Below are 20,468 nucleotides of genomic sequence, written 5' to 3' on the forward strand. Positions count from 1 at the left end.
CGACAATTCTTTCAGATTTTAGTGGAAATATATTTGTATCACAATGGTAGGATCATAAACGCAGGATAGAAATATATTACATATACCATTTCCAGTGCGAAATAACAATTGTTTGCTCATACTCATTCATGACTCAGAATACGTGATTTCTGCCAATATCCAAAATTTGTGTTCACCTGATTGTGCATCGCTTCTATAATAAAATGTTGATTATTAGCCAGCTTCTTTCAATAAAATTTTAAAACTCTTAACATGTAAATAGACATGACTGTACAGAGCTGCTTCAAGCTCAAATATCAAATGCAATTAATAATCGGTAAACTAAAAATAGGCACCGGACAAACCACTGGATCCTCACCAAAGCTCATGAGGTGACTATTTTAAGTTGTGATTAAAATTTACAACCTAAAAACAATATTTACTCTTAAAATATCCTTATGAATTGACACATGCAAAATACATGGAAATGAATAAAAGAATCGCAGTCCCAGTGGTAAATGATATGTCCGTGTACATATACAATGTCAATAATATTCAATATACATACTCAATATAATAATAAAAAGGTCGGGTTCAAAACATAAAAATATAAATGACATTTACGGTCTTAAAACGGCATCGCTGACTGATAAGTGTCAGCATAGACAACACTCAGCGGATGACGCGGGAAAGCGACGTCAGGCACTGTCAATTAACATCTGGCTCTCAACCAACTGTGACTGGATTTAGACCAGGCGTTAGTTTCAACTAAGACTTCTAGTACAGAGTTGCATAGCCTCCACTGTGCGGGTTACCATATGCCTAAAATCAGTAGAGCAACAAGTATATATTGCGCTAGAAAGACCATCAGAACGATTGGAGGAACAATTAAGCTTCTAGCAAGGTATGTCGAACAGCTGCATCTACAAGTCACCAAAGGGCAAGCGTATGTTTAGCTTTCTAAGAGAGAAAGTAATTTGATGCGCAAGGCTTGGCAAACTAACAGACTACGCTCATACAATCCACAACATTACACTACATCTAACTTCTACCCTCTAGAATGAAACTAGAAACTACCAACTAGAAACTACAGCTGTTGTGACTGGCATCTACAATAGTTGTCATTTCTCAACGCCGGTTCCATTCACTAATCCTCACGCAAATGCACACTCGGCAGCACGAAGACTGTAGGCTGGTGGTCGAGTGAAGGGTATAACAAGCTTGCTATTAGTTCTCTACGAATTGATTTACCTGTTACGACTAACTCGCTCGGGGATTACATATTCACTCCGGACAACTTTGTGAAGATGACGGGAAGTACGCAGTGGCTGAAAAATGACAACTAAGCTCAAACAGCTACATAATCGTTAATCTGGTTAGCAGACTACTGAATTGTATGGGTAGATCTACGGGGCATCAGTGAGAGAGACCATACCAAATGATTGTTATTGGAGCTAAAGCTAACTAAGAGAGAGAAGCAGCCTAGCTACAAAACCCCATTTACCTCCAATAAATAAATAAGTTATATAGCTGTAGAGGTTCAACTCATGGGTATACCCCGTTGAACGCTGTGGTTACGAGCCCCTGCATATACAAAACAACACTCGCATAATAACAAGCAATAACAGTGCTCTAGCTAGCTGACTGTTGCGCTAGATGAGTAGAGCAGTGTTACAGTACCGTGACACACTCTTTCACAGTACTGTCACTGTACTGTGACAGCGCAGTAATAGTACTGTGACAGCATGGTGATGACAGCACTGTCACTGTACTGTGATAGTACTGCGACAGCACTGTCACTATGCTGTTAAGAGTACAGTGACAGTAATTTGATTGAACTGTCACAGTGCTGTCAAAATGATCACAGATACAAAAGCAACAGCAAATAGGGACAGACACAGCACTCATTTACTAATCAAGTCTGGATAACTAACGTTAAATTATAACGTGCACAAACTACAATTATAATTTCATGTCATCCACTAAGAGTGAAGTTGTCTAATCATAAATAGGAAAGCATCTCAACAAGCACACCTTATTCCACTACTCTAGTATGCTTACCCTGTTATTTAATGCAAGGTTAGGGAAGGCTCCAGGCTGTGGACTGGTAGGCTGGCCATAGTTCGCTAGAGCCAATTCATTTGTGCCATAAAGTTGGTCGAGTGGACCAGGACTACCTGCCGACTGGAATGCTCTGTGGTTGGCGGCAGCAGCAGCCAAGGATGCTTGACTGTACGCCGCGGGATACCCATTTAGCACTAAAAGATATTACCTTCTATAGCCACCAGCTCCGCATGCTAATTCTCAAGAATCCAACTAAAATTTTCATGTTTGACAACTGTTCCAAGCTTAGGCAGAAGTAGAAGATTTCCAGCCACTAGAAAGCTAGCATTGAATTTACATGTACCGAGGCTAGATGTATTCACTATATGAGTTGCAACTATAGCACTATATATTAATTCAAAAACTCCAAACTAGCACAAGTTCTACTGGAAAAGTAATTGCCTTATAAAGTAGAGTTTATATATGTACTTGTACAATAGCTGGCGAAAACCACAAGCAACCAAAAATCTCAAACTATTGAGCAATTTGATTTGTCCACTAAAGATAAGTTATATTGCGGCTTGGGTTTATTTTTAAAATATAATGCAATGTTCGCTCAGGTTTCGCATATATATAGTACTACTTTACTACTTTATATATATTTTAGATTTTTTATTACTTGATAATGATCAAATACAAGTGTAATTTTTTGCTGATTGCACGTTTGATACGGACAATGTGCTCACTTTGCATACCTAAACTAGAATGGCATACTGTGTCACTGTGATGACCCAGTATGACACAGCAATCGATGAAAGTTGTGTCTAAATAAACATTTTGTTAACATATTTGTGTGTCTGAATAGTCGGCAGATTTGGCCGAGCTGCGTTTTTTGCAAGTTTTACAATATCGATAACTCAAAACTGACACTCAGTAGACCTTGTGCACTGATGGGGCTTGACAAACTAGGCCGCAGATTGAAGGCGGAAATTGAAAACGTGTAACCTTCACAGACAATTTAAATATCGAGTTAGAACAAAACTTAAAAATTATCCGGCACCAATTTGGTAGAACTTTCACAAAGCCCATTTGCAAACAGCACTCACTAAAATTATAGTTAAGATGTGGAAAATGGTGTCCTGGGAACGTGTAAGCACGCAAATGCCAAAATGTTGCTGCTTTAATGACTGAATAAAGCAAAATAACACTGTTGTTACATTGTACATTTATAGGTTTGAGTTTGTTTAAACCAGAAAAAGCTTACATCTTGTTCTCATAGCAAAGGGTGAGTTAAGCATTTCAGGTAAGAGAAGACAACTTCTACTGCATCTAGGAAGGCTAGCTAACACATAATGGCACAACAAGCGCAGATGCAATAGCTGAAATAAGCTCTGGTTAAATAAAGCTGGCAGCCAAATATAGTTCAAAGCACAAACATATGCATGGAAATTGCCTCCTCGATGCACACATATGCTTGTAGCTCACCTTCAGGAAAGGGAACTATCAGGAATTTTATACAGCTAACAGTTTCATTCGCAACTAACAACTTATTGACGCAATAATCAGCTATGCATTTCTAGACAGTGTGTAAATTGATTTTCCAAAAATTGAATTACAGAGTAAGATGGCCGACTGCATCGGAAAAGGTCAACAGCCAATGGAAGCTTGTTGAAGAAAATATTCCACGCGCTGGAAGTGCTCTCCAACAATCGTAGAGAAGCCCAAGATTTTAATGACAATATTTGAGCGCGAAACTAATTAGTGCGGCAGCATTGAAAGTGGTGACTTTTAGCAAATAGAATTACTTTGGCAGCAGAATTAAATCCAATCTTATGTCTTTTGACGCTTGATTAGTGAAAATCAATCTTTCACTCATGTTTCTTGTTCTAGCTGACCATAGAAGAGGAAATAATATTACATACAAACATAGCCATAATAACTTCAAGAAACTTTGCCGAGCAAAACTGTTAGCTATAAGGGAAAGCAGCGGGCAAGATGAAATGCAGGGGGATAGCTAGGGAATCAGGTACCTGCAGCGGTTCTGTGCAGTTCTTTGTGCGAGAAGAGACTAGCATTGTTGTTTATGGTGCTAGTAAGGGCATCATTTGCAACTCTTGAAGATGAATGCAAAGCAGCGGTGGTGAGATGGCCAGCAACTGAGGGCAATTGGCCAGTAAGGTTTGGGTTTGCACTAGCAATGTCAAAATAAGTAGCAGCACCTGCCGAGGCAGACGGATTGGAGATGGAACTTGTTACAACTGAGGTAGAGTTCTGGCGGCTCTCCATCAAACACGGTACAATAAGATTAGCACCTGCAGCTGATTGCGTGAACTGTGAGAAGCTTGGATTGCTCGTGCCGGCTGCAGATAAACCAAAGATAAAAAAAAAATGTTAAACTACTCGATAAAATATGCGAGAGCAAATCTATTTAGCTATTCTCACCAACGCAGCCAGTGCCATAAAAACAAAGCAGTTATTTCAAGTTTTTTACCAACATGAAGTGTTTTAAAAGGAGACCAGCTCCTATGTTGTAATCCAATAGAAGAGTGACTATGGTGTTGTACCCCTGCACCAACCGTACAAACGGCTCCACCAGCAACATTGTTCACGCCATACCACTTCAAAAGCAATGTTTGTTTTGCGCGCGTCTTGAAATAAGATTAAAAAGCCTTTTTGAAAACACTAAAAAAGATAAAACAAGGAGGCTGTCGGGAAGAAGGTAAAGGTTACACTGTTAGATATTAGAAAAGTGGCAAGAAGAGGAGACAGACCAACATGCTCACAGTGCAAATGTGATGACCTCATCACGATCATAGCACGAGGTGCAAGCAAAGCCAAGCAAGCGGGCGGTTGCCTCTACTCACTATTTCTACTAGCAGATCTACTGGCAGGAGCAGTAGCGGTAGATGATATGCTCGTGTTACGCAGTGCAGTAACCAGCTGCTCACTCGCCGACTCCAGCCCTTCACGACTGGCCAAAAGCTCGGCCCGAGCGTGTGTTGGGTACGAGCGGCCGCCATAGACAGCCGTATTCGCTCTCCTGCCGGGCACTGTGCATCAATACATAGAATTGCCAAGTACAGCGCTAACTGATGAGTGTCACTCGTACACAGGCACTTGATAAAGAGCAAGGTCAAACAACTCCTTCCTAGCTGGAGTGTGAATAAGATGCTGAGCAGATATTAGAAAAGTTTTAAAAGGGGAAAGTTATAAGGTTGACTACATCTACAGCATTTCCTCATGCTTATGCTTTACTAGTCTACGATAGAAAGAACTACAGGTGCAAGACTAGCTGCTCTACTGCTACGAGTGTTTGTACAGCAACAACTAAAGAGAGAATACGACTTCTAAACAAGTAAAGGAGAGAGGAAGGAGCGATGAATTAGAGAGCCACGACAGGACATACTTAGCATCAGCTGATTCTGGAGGACAGGGCTGTCGTATAAGGCCTGCTGCTGGTGATGCGGGTTGGCAAGGGGCATGAGCTGAGGCCACATGGCCAACATGGCAGCCGTGTTGCCGACATCTGAATAAACAGACAAGTGAGAACAGTGCAATGCAAACAACCCACTTGACTGCGACTACAGCGGGTGGCAACGACCGCGAAACAAGCACCGACTCTTGCGGAGTCAAGAGAATATTCAAACATTTTTGAGGCAAAACCACATAGAATATATTATACTATTTGTTCACTTCTTAAAGGGGCGCCAATAGAATAGTAATCTTGAAAATTTAAATAAACAGTACAAGAGAAGACTGTGCCAGTTTAGCCCTCCGTACATCGATCATCAAAGAGCTTAGACTAGTAAGCTCTATGAACGCTTTTAAAGACATTCTGTAAACAGAGCTCGATAAACCAATAGGAACGGGCTGACCAGAAATCGCTGCCTTTAGTCACGCTATCAACACATCACTCGCATGAGCAGTCGTTGCTGGCACTATATGAAAGCTGCTCCAGGCGTAATGGAAGTAGCCCATTTAAATAGTTTGCCATAATTAACATTTGCATGTGTTGATAAGTCAATTAGTTAAGAAGTTAATTCCAGAGAAAATAGAAGAGGTAAATGCCAAATATATCGCGATGTATTAGCGATTATCTCTGCATGCTAAACCCAGCCTTCTTAAAAAGAACAAAATAAATAGAACTGGAAGACGAGGCCAGACCATATCGAAGCAGCACACCGACACAAACAACTGTTTCTGCGTGTACAAAGGTCAGATAAAAATCTTCTGCAATTTCCAATGAGTTTGACTGGTGGCTCGCTTTAAGTTAATACTAGCGAGCAATACACGAGCGAGCAGAAACCTAAGACATTTACCTTGCCGAGGTATTTGCTGCTGTGCCATAATTTCTTTAGGTTGTGCCTTCTTACATTCAACCTACAATCATAAGTCACACGCAATAGATCATCTCTAAAATGTTACATCAGACTTTGAGAGGAATAAGGATGCACCTATTAATGTTGGTTTCATCAAGACAATGCATGTAGTCTTGCCATTCGATGACCAAGAATCAACTGACATCAGCTTACAATTCTATGCATATCCCAACGGACAAGTAAATAGGAGAGCGGAGAGAAGATCAATGAGGGGAAAGGGTGCGCACAACATGTCCTCCAAGCCTAGGAGTACGCAAATCTTAAACTCTACAAATATTGGCCCTCGGGATTTGAGCTGTTTATGGCCCAGGGCGATAGGCTGTGCTCAAATTCTTCACAGCTTTTCTCAAAAGATAATCGTTGTATATTTGTGGAGGGTGTCTACAATTTCGCTAGTCATAAATTCGTGTCTAGGGTAGAGAGAAAAAGGCTCGGAAGGAAAGGAGTAGGTGTGTGAGTGACCAGTTGATTGCCGAAGGTGTAATATGTCATGTCAAAGGCAGCGGACACACTCAGGCACACTCAGCCCGCCATTTATTAGATTTGCATGCCGTGTTAAAGGAAGAGGTGCTAAGTTCTCCTATAGATATTCTGATGGTAATTGCATTATTGATGTTGGAATAAAAAGAGATTTAATTTTCACAGAGTTAAGCCAATGTAATGGGATGAGAGAGCTTGACCACTAATTGAATGACGTGGAATGAAGAGAGGAAAATATGAGATAGCGCTGCACTTTGCTATAGCAATGCAGATTAGCTTCGAGAAATATATTGATGCGCTGGTCTGTTCTCATGGCCAAGAGGCACGATTCCCACTAAGTACCATCAAGAGAAAAATAAGGGCTAATGAAGCGATCTTTCCCATTCGCTTTACTAGATATAGCGCAGAAGCTCCTATAATAGCGCGCTAACAACCCATTCCTGGGATGGTGAGGAAGCCAAATCGTACATCTGGTAAAATATTAAAATGTGCTAGCCATGAGCCTATCTGACCCTATCGAATGGGCAATCACATAGACTGGGCAATCGCGTAGACAATCGTGTCTAATCATTACCTATGTAAACAACCGCACCTAATTTTCATCATTGACATCAATGTAGAAAATCACACCCAATAGACATCCTAGCACTTAGCTATCAATGTATATGTAGTAGAGTCCATCCATAAATTTCATTTGGGGAACTGCTTTTTTTGCCCAATATCATATTATGGGTAAAGCGATAAATTTACAAAACATCACACTTTCTTAGATGCTGTTGCATGTAGTAAAATTGATGGCTCGAAAGTGTGACACAAAAACTTAAATAACTTTATAAACTAATAAATTCTTCAAGCCACAACCAACTATAGATTTGCCTCCCCTTGTCTGTTCTTGTTGGTACGGAAGATCGACATGCTGACAGCATCACATTTTAATTTTCAACGCAGTACTCATTGGGTATTTTAATATTTCTACAGCGGCTAAAGTGGGACATTTAATATATGAACGTGTCCATAAATAATAATTTGACATTTAGAGTTATTTGATGCCAACTACACACTCACATTTACTCCCATTATAAAATGCTTTGAATTAATTGATGCAGTATTTTCTTGGCTTTTAGATAATATAAAGTTTACTACTTTCAAAATAGTAGTTCTGAAGCTATGAAGTGCAACTTGCGTAAATGATGGGGACATTTGTGATGTCCAATCATTTACGCATGTTGCACTTTATAGCTCCAAAACTACTATTTTAAAAGCAGTAAATTCTATATTATCTGAAAGCTAAGAAAATACTGCATCAATTAATTCAAAGCATTTTATAATGAGAGTAAATGTGCGTGTGTAGTTGGCATCAAATGACTCTAAATGTCAAATTATTATTTATGGACACGTTCATATACCAATTTTTTAATTCTATGTTTGATAAAAAAAACAGTGAAATTTTACACACATTAATCATTGCTGGCTTTTGAACTATCTCAATATACGATTGCTCACATTGATGAACCACGGCACGAAATAGACTGAAATTCCTTAGCAATCATACATCCAGAGTATTGGGTGGAATGACAATGCACCATAATTATACTAGAGCTATGATTCGTTATCTTAATAAATATTAGGTGGTCTTAAAACAGAATCCTTCAAAAACCTAAAGAACAAAAATTTTTTCGCTGTAGACAGCATTAGAGCTACTCCCCCTGAACAGTAACTGGTACCTGAATTAGAGGGAATCCTAGTTTATACTTTAAAAAAAATTGACGAAAGCAAATGATCAATTATGCTGAAATGTTTTTTCTATTTTTAATATGAATTAAGGCTTAGTTCTCAATTTTCAAGTTACTAAAGTTCGCGCAGATTTAAAGCTAGGATGAAGCTATGTTTTACATATAGGTGAGCCAACATTAACACCTTTGAGTTTTAAATATTCCAAATTATTCTCCCGGTTTATGAGATATTATTTACAACTGTAAGAGTTTCTACATCAGGGTTCAGATAATATACAGTGAAACTCGGATAACTCAAACTTCAAGGGACCAAGCAGATGTGTTCGAGTTATTAGAGCGTTCTAGTTATCAGGACAGTCATAAGTGCACGTATTTATCAGTAGATACATGTACATATACAAACTATATATAAATCAAAAGCATAGATTGCTTGTTGCAAGTTGAAGGGTCTCTCGTGTGAAGTTCTACCGAGCGTTAACCAATGGAATGATTAGGTGAGGAGGCGTTGCACGGTCTTAGTAAACATAAACATGCTGGTCTCGGACTAAAATGAGTAGTTTTAGTAAACTTGAGTAAACTTGTCTGAACTTCGAATAAACTTACTACATGAGTAAACTTCGCTGCTTGAACCAAGAGGGTATAGCTAATCGACCAATAAGCAACCATGGTGCTCAAGAAATTACATATTGTCATTTATTATTATTATTGCAGGACTATTTTTGCTAAAAAGAATTATGGTTTACAATTTATTAAATTCAATCGGATAGTTAATAAGCCAAGCATTAATTTTTTATGAGCATAACGAATATTTCATAAAAGCAAATTGATTTGATTTACCCTACAAAGCTCTGTTAAAACACTATCCAAGTTTTAGTAATTTTTGGCAGCAGCAATGTTTTTGGAAAAATGACTGTTTACAAATTACATCAATATTTGCACTTGCATTAATGCCCAAGTGATCTGACACCCTAGTAGCAGTGGCCATAGACAAGCTGTACTCTCCTGCAGCGGATGGATCATCATAAAGAATTATTTGTAAAAGGAGCTCCTCCAAGAAGACTAACCGGAAACGCCATACCAGCACAAGTTTGGGTTACACCATTATTCTATTATTATTATGCCTTGTTGTTTTATTTTTATTGCACAATTATCAGAGAGAGGAGAATGAGTCACCTTTATGTAAACCTCATCTTTGTAAAAACGCGTGAAGTCGTCTGCACTTGTAACGCTGGAGAACTACTTGGGATGAACTATTGATTCTTAAAGATTTCTTAAAGGATGCCAGCGGAGAGTGATGTTTGACTCAATGTTGACGTGTCAACGAACTCAAACAGAAAGGTGGACTAATCAGAAGTCCTGTCTACATTGTTACATTCTTCACCTGAATGGTCAATGGATAGAAATGAAAGTCATTTTTTATTCTCTCACACAATATTGGAATGTAAAACAAAGAGCTTGGATTGCTTTGCTATTTGAAAATATGAAAGGAATAAATAATTATTTTCCTTAAAATGTAAATCTATTGAGAAATATATTTCTCTATATTATAAAGTACCTTATCTTTTTACATTTTTTTCCTTGACCTTTTCACGCGATATAATTCTCTTATTTGAACTTCGTAAAACATGCAAGTATGAATGAATCTGGACAAAATGGTTGACTAATTTCAGAATCCTTATAAGAAACTAAATTAAAAGATCAAAGGTGAAAGCATGACTGCTTTGATTGAGTATAAAAAAAAAATTTAATAAAATGGGTGTGATGAAATTAGTCTTTGCAGACTTGCTTCAGAATTGTAACTCAAATCACAAGTGTAGGTGCTGTTTAGAATTTCTCGAACTGACCAATTATAAAACCTTCGCTGGCTTCATTGGGCTATCACGTAATTTTGGTAAAATAATTCAGAATCTCATCCAATTTAAAAACTTAACAAAAACCGACATGCTGGATAACTATATTTAAGCGAATGCAATTGAAATTACAGCTACCACATATTTTCAGGGTACATTGACAAAAGTTTAATATTTATGAGCACTGACATCATAAATGTATCACCAACAAATTTTATATATACATTTTATATATACACCCTTTAAAGAAGGTATGATGTGAGAATTTTAACATTCATACTTTCAGCACAGCTTTGTAACATTGAAATAAGTTTCATAACTATAAAACAAATCTTCAACCAACACTATACTTTGCAGATTTCAAGCTACTGCAATAGGGATATAGTATTGTTCATATTAAGAGGCAGTGGCATGGAATAGTTATCAAACGAAGTAGGTTAAATTATCAGGTAGTGTCTATACTTAACAAATTTTTACGTTATGAAGCGACTTCCAGTAATAATCAATTCTGTAAGTAAAGGTACCATTGTATTTCATGTAGTTTATAAACTTTGATCTTACTGTTGACATGGTCAGCGATGATATGTGACTTAATAAAATTTGATCATTTAAGATATATTTCAAACAAATGTTAGATAAAATTTGTCCTAATATGGAAGTTGAATCTAAGCTCTCCGTCTATAAAACTCGATAAAACATTAAATCAACAATGTTTCATTGTGATACCACTACCAATGTGGCTGTACTGAGTAGTGCCAGATTACGAACACGCATTTTTTCCAAAGCTTTAATAGAATTGAGATTTTAAAAAGAGAGGCAATGGCTGTATATCGGTCACGGAAATCACTTGATCATATTAGTCTTTGATGATCACTTTGTAGTTTTAATAAAATTAAACAATTTGCTGCAAGCCTGAAAATGTGATTTTTATTAACTTCATGAAGTGAACAATTAATTTGAAGGATGTTGTCATTGAGGTAGCCAATGTTGACTTGAGACATGCCAATCACAACATGTTGGTTATTATTTTTCAATTTCGAGGGTTAACAATCTTACTTGGCCCAGACTAGGGCACCCCTTTGACTTAGCTATCAATCATTGGAAAGATAATGACTACCCTAAGCTTGATCCAAGTCGACCAGCTTTTTCATGTCCCACCAAGTTTCTTAATAAAACCCGTTCTTTCTTTCCAAGCAACTTCTAGGTTCTCAGCAAGCAACTTTACTCTCTACCTACATGTTTCTGCATTCCAACTCATTGTAGTTTTCATCGAAGCATACAATAAATCCTGCATAGCAATTACAGTCATTTTGAGTTGGCCACTCACCACAAGAGTATCTCTGACAATGAATACTTGAGGTGGAGGAGACATTATATTAGCCCAGCTGGTTCCTTATAACTTGGTGTTTGAGAATGGGATTTTTGGGAAACAAGCTGTGACATGCTACGATGCACGCATAGTTGAGCTAGAGGTGACAAAACTAATGAGCTAGATAAGCTCACAGCAGGACAGCAGTGCTAAGGGAGTCCCAGTGATGAGAGCTAGGGCTATGCAGCTCGAGGTAAACTGACACTTTAGAACATCTGCTCCTGACAGGCTCTCACTGAAGCTGCATAAGCTGTAAGCTAATTATGGTATAGAGCCCTATTCATTCCGCCCTCTACAAGGGGATCATTCATATACATCTAGCCTAAACTCTTCAGTCAGATTGCGCGCGGGCGTTGCGCTTCAGCCTATCTTTACACAGAATCTTTAAGAACATGACACCTTTACAAGATTTTATCTTTTAGACTGTATCGAAATTGTATTAAAACCCTAAAACCTTTGACAATGGTTAACGCTGCTATAGACAATCTCTCCTATCCCTCTCCTATCATGTAATTACATCAGTCACTGCGCGAGTCTTCCAAACAAGCTGCAACAAATTGAGACGTCCAAAAAAACTGGCAAGAAGGAAATACATGATTAGCTTTAACCTAAATGACCTTTGCATAACCTATTCAACACTAATAAGAAAATGCCTTACACAAAAATGTCTAGGCAAGACGCGGTACAGTAAATATGATAAAGAACAACTTACCACTTTATCATTTATCTCATGGAAGTGAATTTCTACAACTTTGTCAACTGTATCAGGATCTTCGAATGTTACAAAACCAAAACCTGCAAAACCGAAAAACTCTGTTACTCTACTAGTACTAAACTCTCTAACAACATACATACTGGTACTATGTAACTACAGATGTAACTCTGTAACTCGCTGGTACACTGTATGCACCTTCAGATTACATTTCAACAGACTTAAAGCAGCAACATACATCTCGTTGGTCAGATTTAAAGAGAACAAGAAACACAATTTATAGGATATGGCAGAAGACAATACGGCCTAGAATAAAAAACTGTTTTCTTCGACCAACTGCGTGATATAATGAGAAGGAATACTTGAGAACTATGTGAAAAGCTGTGTAAGATAGAAGATAACCTTCAGTCTATTGTGTGCAGAGAGATGCATAGTAGAATACAATTAGATTCAAGTCTGCATACCATGATAGCTAGTAGGAGTCAAGTGACATATCTCAACAAAGAACTGTCAGCCACTACTCCTACTAAGGAGTAGCTAGTGTGTGAGATATTTGTACTTAGCGGTTTATGAACTTTCGCAGGCCACTAATCAAGCTCAAAAGTGTTGGGAAAAGCGAATTGATACATGGAATATCTAAGAACAGACGGGGCTGTTTGGTCAGCGCCCAAGCACAATTATAATCCGCTACCAGTTGGAGTGTGCTGCATCGGGGAGCAGGCATTGCAGCGGGTAGCCACACCATTCTTACTCTGCACTCCCTAATCTGTAATTGCTATCCTCGACTGAGTATGCTCGAATGTAAATATTAGTTTGGTACTATCAGTGGTCAATCGGTTCGAAGTACTTGTTCCCTTTCTATCGGCAGACTCTGCTAGAAACAAGTGAGTGACACTTGTCCTTTGATGTTGCAATTCTTCAACTTAATAAATTATAAAGATTGAAAGTTTGAGTCAGCAGAGGTACAGCGAACTGCTCGTTGAGCTAAGACTATTGTGGACTTTGGTCTGTCACACACAAAAATGTAAAAAAGCTCAAAAATTTATAATACACTCGCATAAGGACTAACTTCCCATTAAACGATCCTTACTAGCTGCACAATGGCTATGAACATTTGGTTGATGTCAGTGAATGAGTTTTCGATAGATTGTCTTGTTGTTCGAAAGGACATCATGCCAATGACAACAGACAGAAGTTGAGGAGAGGCAGCAGCAGTAATAGCTAAAGAATTCAAAACCAACAGTTGCTGGACTTTTTATAGCCATCTTGCCTGAATATCGTCATTCCAAAGGCTGTAGGCAAGGTGGCAGCCAACAGTTTTTCACACAGCCAATGTAAAAATAGGCTGAGCCAGATCAGCCAAAAACAAAAAAACTTTTATTAGTGCCTCAACCTCTCAAAAAATCTCTCGAAGCCTTTTGGAGCTTGAAAGGCTCAGTTGGCATCTGGTGTCGGATCTCATTTTTTCAGGGGACAGCATCAACACTGATAACCTGCTTATAGAACATAATGTCAAGCTAGAGAAAGCTCCTACATGACACAGCGATATGACACGCAGACACTGAGAGCTACTCAGCTCCATTGTGATGAAATCTCAATTATAAGAACAGTTAATTACGAGACAGCTATGTCAATGTGGGCCACTGCGGGATAGAATCTCATTCCCTCTTAGCATTATGTTCAACGCAAAACCCAATCTTGAATTGCTGATAGTTTTATGAACTATGCTTTTTAAAATTTCTTGAATGACCTTGAAATCACAATTACTAATGCTGGGCGTATGTTATTAGATATCCAATTTCAGAGATGTTTAAAAAATGGTTCTTAGATTTGTTTTAATGCGCACTGACTAAGCGTTACATCCCTACTACTATGAACAACTATTTGTATAACATGTACATTTGCCTTCAAGCAAATGTACATGTTATACAAATAGTTGTTCATATATTTGTATAACATGTGCAGCAAGGTATACAAATACACATAACGTTACATGTATTTGTATACCTTGCTGGCAAATAGCCCCAATTTTCTGTGATTATGCAACATGACTGAGCTGTTAACAGATTTTTATAGCTTCTCAAATATGAACTTGGATACTATTGGAGAAATCCTTACGAATGCTGTAGACAGCTGCCATCCCTTCATAGAAATGAGGAATTAACACCCACTCTACACAAGGCGAAGCGATTTACTTTTAGATGAGTAAACAGGTCAACGCGGAGACATTCCATACCGAGCAATAGAAGGCTTGAGGAAACCACAATAATATTACTTCTGGCAGCTAAGGGGTTATGAAATAACAGGTGTTGCATTACCTCTATGTCTTTGGGTCTGTTTATCAAACATCAATTGAGCTTCGTCTACCTACAAGTACAGAGAAGTAGATAAGAGAGATGAGCAGATCATGAGAGTTGACTCGTGGCACGCAGCCACTTCAAACCATCGTCATACCAAAATGCAAGAGCAATATCATCAATTTGGGATGTTATCAGACCAACAAGTGGGCACTTCGGGTCCGACCTACCTTATCTAAAGACAAATAATTACTCAGAAAGCGGTTCACGATCAGTAAGTGAAGTGATATAACAGGACAAGTTGTGTTGAATGCAGGACAACAGAGCAGTGCGAGAAGATGAAGAAGGGTATAAGTTTACAATAGCCTTATTATACAAGTCCTTGCTCAAGTGCTATAAGCTGACATGTAAACCCAAATTAATCACAAGATGTGCAATGAAACTGGCCTGCATGATTTCAATATCAGCGAGGACATGTCAAAATATTGTGAACAAGTTGAAGTTAGTAGAACGGGTAAGATATCGAACTGCGCAGCAGCGCCTGTGGTAGGATGATGATCCGATCGCTAAGGATACAACTGAAATATTGGCTGTGACGCGAGTAAGTTGATACGAAAATATGAGAAAGCAAATGAGGCTAAGAAAATAGAGGGAAAGATAAACAAACAGCAAACAAGTGATGATGGCAGACAAAAAGCATGATTGATCAGTTTTTTTACTGTTCAAACAAGACTTAAATTGATTGGATGGGAGACACGGAGGCAGCGTTATTTGCTCCAACAGCTATTGTCAATCAATGTCGCTTGGTTACCCAGCCAGCGAACGCGACAGCGCAGTAATTCTGTAGCAGAAGAAAAATCCAAGTTACCAAAATAAAATCATGCACTAGATCAAGCGAACACCAACTGCATTATAAAGTGCGCAGCAAATACATACTTGCCTAGGAGCTCTTATGACGGACTATTTCTTAACATTCGATTGGCCATAGCCATGGAGAAAAGCTAGGAAACTAATCCCAAAAAATGATAAAAGTGAGCTCGGGAGAATTAATGAAAATATTTGTCTAAAACCCAGTCTTCAAGGTTGAAAACCTCACACAAAATATAAAGCAGTTAGCGAGGGGGTATCCAAGTAGGCCTCATTTAGTGACGGAGAAGGTCAGTGATTAAACCGAAATGGCTAAAGATTAGAAGACTGAAGCAGCTGCCGTGAGAAAGATCTTATGAGAGCAGAAAGAGCAGATGTGTCAGCGACATGCCAACAATGACACGTGAGAGGAATGTTTCCTTCACTGCTCAGTCGGCAAACAGCAACAAACCAAATGAGTGGCAAGAGTAATATTTCAAGACAAGAACTAGTGGCTCCCAATTCAATATTTCAAAGGCAATGCAAATTTACAGTGTGCGAAGAAAATTCGATAAAGCAAACACTAATTGTAGCTCGGAGCAAACACAATCAAGTGACAGAATTCCACGCAGGCCCTGAGCACTTCAAACGTTACGACAAGCTTATGACCAGAGGCGACTCTATCAACATGGCAATTTGAGTGATAAAGATTTCTTTGCTGTAGATAAAACCAAGTGCTTAATATTTACAGTGCAACCTCACAGGCGTGTCAAGCTAAGCTTTTCACCTCATATTAAAAAGTTTGCTGTACAACAAAGGAGCACCTATTAACACCCAGAGCCAAAGATCAAGAGTCGGAATGCTGCCGAATGCTGCCGCGCCAAGTATTATTCCAGACTTGTGCTTTGGCATTAAGCACCGCTCATTTAATCAGCACACCCTCCTACTATGCCAGGTATAGAGGATATACCAGAATTATCAACAAACTATCCTTACGAAATAGTTGAAAAAATTCAGACTTATTACCTTGCCAAATGTTTCGAAATAACTTTGCAGATCTTCAATCTTGGTATCCGAGGCAAGGCCACCTACAAATATCTTTTTTGTCTTTGTTATGGGACCCTAAAAAAGAAAATGAGAACATAGTTGCAGGTTATTCTATTTCACACATTGAGGCAAAACGGCTGAACCAATAATGCAAGAATATTTAGAGGCGCTTGGAGATGCATTACTCACTGAAAGCTCTACATAGAGGCCATTATGAATGTGAGTGGATAGTGCGCCAACTGACAGGCCCTAGTTTGAATGAACAGTGTTTTTATGACAATGGATTGTTTGCAACAAGGCTCCACTGAATTTTCTATGTAAACATAGAATAATTGACTTGTGCATACAAGGGTAAACAATCGAATGCAGGCTATGTTGTCTCAATCGTTTAGCGCACGACATCTACGCATTGTGACTGAGAAGGCTTTTGCTCGAGAGCACAATGGCCAGCATTGAGAGAGAGTATGCCTGACTATATCCCAGATGCAACCATACAGCAGTAATGCCTTGTAACAAAGGATAAACGAAAGTCACAATGGTGCATCTCAACACTGTTGCAAAGGCTCCCATTTATCTTTTCAACAACCATATTTCTATAGGGCCATTCTGTAATGCGATTTTTCAATAGCATCGTGTTGTAATAGCTGTGTTTTCATTTGATCAAATTGCGCGGCGTAGTTGGCATGGCATGAAACAAGGTAAATAAAATTAATTTCAAATGTGCAGTTTGAAGCGCTCTTCTGAAGGATTCATATGTGAATATAAGAAGAGCCTGCAGGGGAGGACCACAAAGTGGTTAATATAGCTAGTAGCTAACAACCCGTTACTAGTGTTAGACCAGCATCTTATTGATGGCTGTCATATCCTACATCCAAGCAAACCAGCCAGCTAGTTTACATAGCACTGCTTGATATTCTCATTCCCTATAAAGTCAGCGAGCTACTGTTTATGTCATCAGCTGACCCCGGTAAGAGACTGTCAAATCAATCAGTGACATGGCAAGGCCATAAAGTCGACCGCAGCCTACCTGTCCCTGGCCCGCCGCCCAACTTACCTTCGTCTTTTTTGGTACGGCCACCTTTGGGTCGACCTACAAGAAATGGGCAGCAACATTAATAGAGCAAGAGCAGAAGCCGTAGGAGGATGAGTTCACGCTGCGCTTCCTGAATGTATACACACATTATTACCTATTAACCACTCTAGTACAGTCAATTTAACAGAAACACAGCCTAGATTATATAATCAGCATGAAGCATGACAAGAGCTGGCAAATTGAGTACATGAGGGTTTAAATAGGATCTGACTACCTCGCATGCTACCAGTAGCTACCTACCAGTAGCTACCTACCAGTAACTACCCTGCCAGCCATAGCAAATAGACGACATAAAATGCATAATCTCTATGTCTATTGAGGAGCAGCAGTTGGTAATGTGAGGCTACCATAGGCACAGGAATTGGTTACTAGCAGCCTAGCCGCCAAGACTATTGACTAACTACCAGTGAGAGAGACACTATGTAAAAGGAAAGTAGTAAGTAACTGGCTACTCAACCTTTTTCTCATCTATCACATGTGTGGGACTACTGAGAACTTTATCTACACTCTGAGAATCCGCAAACTTAATGAAGCCAAAGCCCCTACAAGTAGTACAATGGTATGTAGTAGCTCAAACGAAGGTCAGGTAGACTGAGCCGCCACAGTTAGCCAAGACTCAGTACCTAGATCCAGTGAGAGAGACCTGACACGACTTTCGCTAAACTAGGGAGACAGAAAAGAGTACTTTGATTCTTGCTAGGCATTTTATACATCTAGCAAGCCACACAAACTAACTTTCAGCCATCATTCCATAGTCTAAAGCCCAGTAAATGTGCAGACAAGTAAATAAAAAGGGGTAGACTACAGATCGATGACTAAAAGTTAACTTGTTAGTAAAATCTAATCTAGTCAACAGTAAGCACAACATCACAACAACTGTTAATCCATTTGAACAGGCTCCATCTATGGAATCAGGGCTAATTACAATGAGCAAAATCTTTGGTCTAGCTACCTATCACCAGCTCTAGATCCTATGAACATGTAAGCAAGCAGTGAATTGCCAGTTAAAATCTAGTTGGCTAATTGTTGAATAGAATTAACAGGTGTTAATTGTGAGCGAAAATGGAAAGTTGGCGTGCAATTTGAGATTTGGCAAGTTCTACAGCTATTCAATGGAAACTACATAGAAAAAATACTTTTTTGAAAGTTTCGCACACTTCTATCTGTGCAATATAAGACTTCCATAAAACATGAAAGTAAATTGCGTGCATTACTACACTTTTTCTAGCGACCGCTCTGTTAGTACAAGCAGACACTTGTAGACAAGCCCTCACCGAGATCTCTTTGTGATGGGATCTTTCATCACTATTGAATCGGCCACTTCACCAAAGTGTCCGAAATACTCCTTTAGTCTTTCTGTAAACATAAACATCAAGTATAGACTAGTAACAAAGAGATATATCACAATACGAATAAAATAGATGGAACTTGGTGGCATTGTACAGTTAGGTTACCAATAGCATGACACAGTGCTATCAGGTGCTAACAGTTATAAATTAGAGTAGCAAGTGTATGGCTGGCAAAAATGCCAGTGTCGTACCTGGGGTCGTCTGCCAACTGAGTCCACCGACAAACATTTTCCTACAACAAAAACCGGTCACTAACTTAATCAAAATGGAATACCACATATGGAAATTCCATTCGATCAGTAAAACGTGTTACTATGCGAAGGAATAATTTAGTTAGCGCAAATCTAAATTAGTATTAGGCTTGCAAATCTTGAAATAGCGTAAAGAAGCACGTTGTAAACAAACGCTCCTGGCGAGCTGCACCATCATAAAGCATCGAAATTTTACTCAAGCGTTCCTTTGACAAAACTACATTTGATAGTTACATGGGATGATCGTGCAAAACGATTACTAGCGGTAGCTCTGCAAAGAATAATTATGTTTGTTAATGAATACTAGCAGGTAGATACTCTAACCAAACAACCGATTTGATTTCTATTTAATATTATTAAAATGACAAAATTAATTTAGGTGCGATGTGAAACACGTTTAATTGTTATTCTAACAATGCAAAGCTTAACAAAATTAAAAAAATACTACAGCTAGATGCTAATCAGTCCTTACCCGGGATCGTTAGAGTCCTCAAGGCTTTCAACTAAATTGTTGTTGTTTTGTTGCACCTCAATCATCTTCATGCTTAGAAAAAGGTTTCTACTATTGCTACAGAATTTGGCTAGCTAAAACCGACTTACGTGTAAGAATACTATCTAATAAACTAAAACTGCACGTGGATAAGCAAAGGGCTCGTCCATTTTTCGTTGTTATTGTAGGCGGAGCTCCACGTGACTCCAGTCCAATTATAATTCAGAAACTTTTCTATGTTAACAACGATTGGCTGAATATTAAATGAGAACTGTCAGTCACAACGGAAAACGTCACCTCATCCAGCTAGAGATTTACGAAGTAATAGTCTCGCGAAACAATTACCAATTACGCTATTTATAGATTACATGTACATGCAATCGGTTTGCATGGCACACAAGTTGTAGTATTACCTAGATGTATTTTTGATTCAAACTTTATCAAAATTTTTTACAAATCTGCTATGCATGTTTTATTACGAAAGTTTCAAAGCTGAAGTATGAGTAAATGATTAATTCTATGCACTGTTTTAATGTGGAGGTAATGTGAA

The 20,468-nt window shown here is 38.6% G+C and overlaps 1 protein-coding gene across 7 annotated transcripts; it reads right to left on the reverse strand.

Annotated features, from left to right (window-relative positions):
* Window positions 1-57: 57 nt before the first annotated feature.
* Window positions 58-20,097, reverse strand: LOC137385982 (RNA-binding protein Musashi homolog 2-like). Of its 7 annotated transcripts, none has more exons than XM_068072621.1 (15): window positions 19,901-20,097; window positions 19,369-19,409; window positions 19,103-19,184; window positions 18,286-18,370; window positions 17,790-17,825; window positions 16,715-16,810; window positions 14,864-14,912; window positions 12,546-12,628; window positions 6,342-6,402; window positions 5,429-5,548; window positions 4,887-5,072; window positions 4,242-4,382; window positions 2,041-2,237; window positions 1,231-1,307; window positions 58-801 (listed from the first exon to the last, which is right to left on the reverse strand). In XM_068072621.1, the coding sequence occupies exons 1-15, from the start codon at window positions 19,969-19,971 to the stop codon at window positions 744-746; spliced, it is 1,383 nt and encodes a 460-aa protein (XP_067928722.1). In that variant the 5' UTR covers window positions 19,972-20,097; the 3' UTR covers window positions 58-743. The 7 variants fall into 7 exon arrangements, with proteins under 7 accessions (XP_067928722.1, XP_067928718.1, XP_067928720.1 ...); XM_068072617.1 differs by having other exon boundaries at window positions 4,053-4,382; XM_068072619.1 differs by lacking the exon at window positions 1,231-1,307 and adding an exon at window positions 1,484-1,563 and having other exon boundaries at window positions 4,053-4,382.
* Between the last annotated feature and the right edge of the window lie 371 nt (window positions 20,098-20,468).

Source organism: Watersipora subatra, chromosome 1 (assembly GCF_963576615.1).
Source record: "Watersipora subatra chromosome 1, tzWatSuba1.1, whole genome shotgun sequence".
In the NCBI taxonomy this organism is placed as follows: domain Eukaryota; kingdom Metazoa; phylum Bryozoa; class Gymnolaemata; order Cheilostomatida; family Watersiporidae; genus Watersipora; species Watersipora subatra.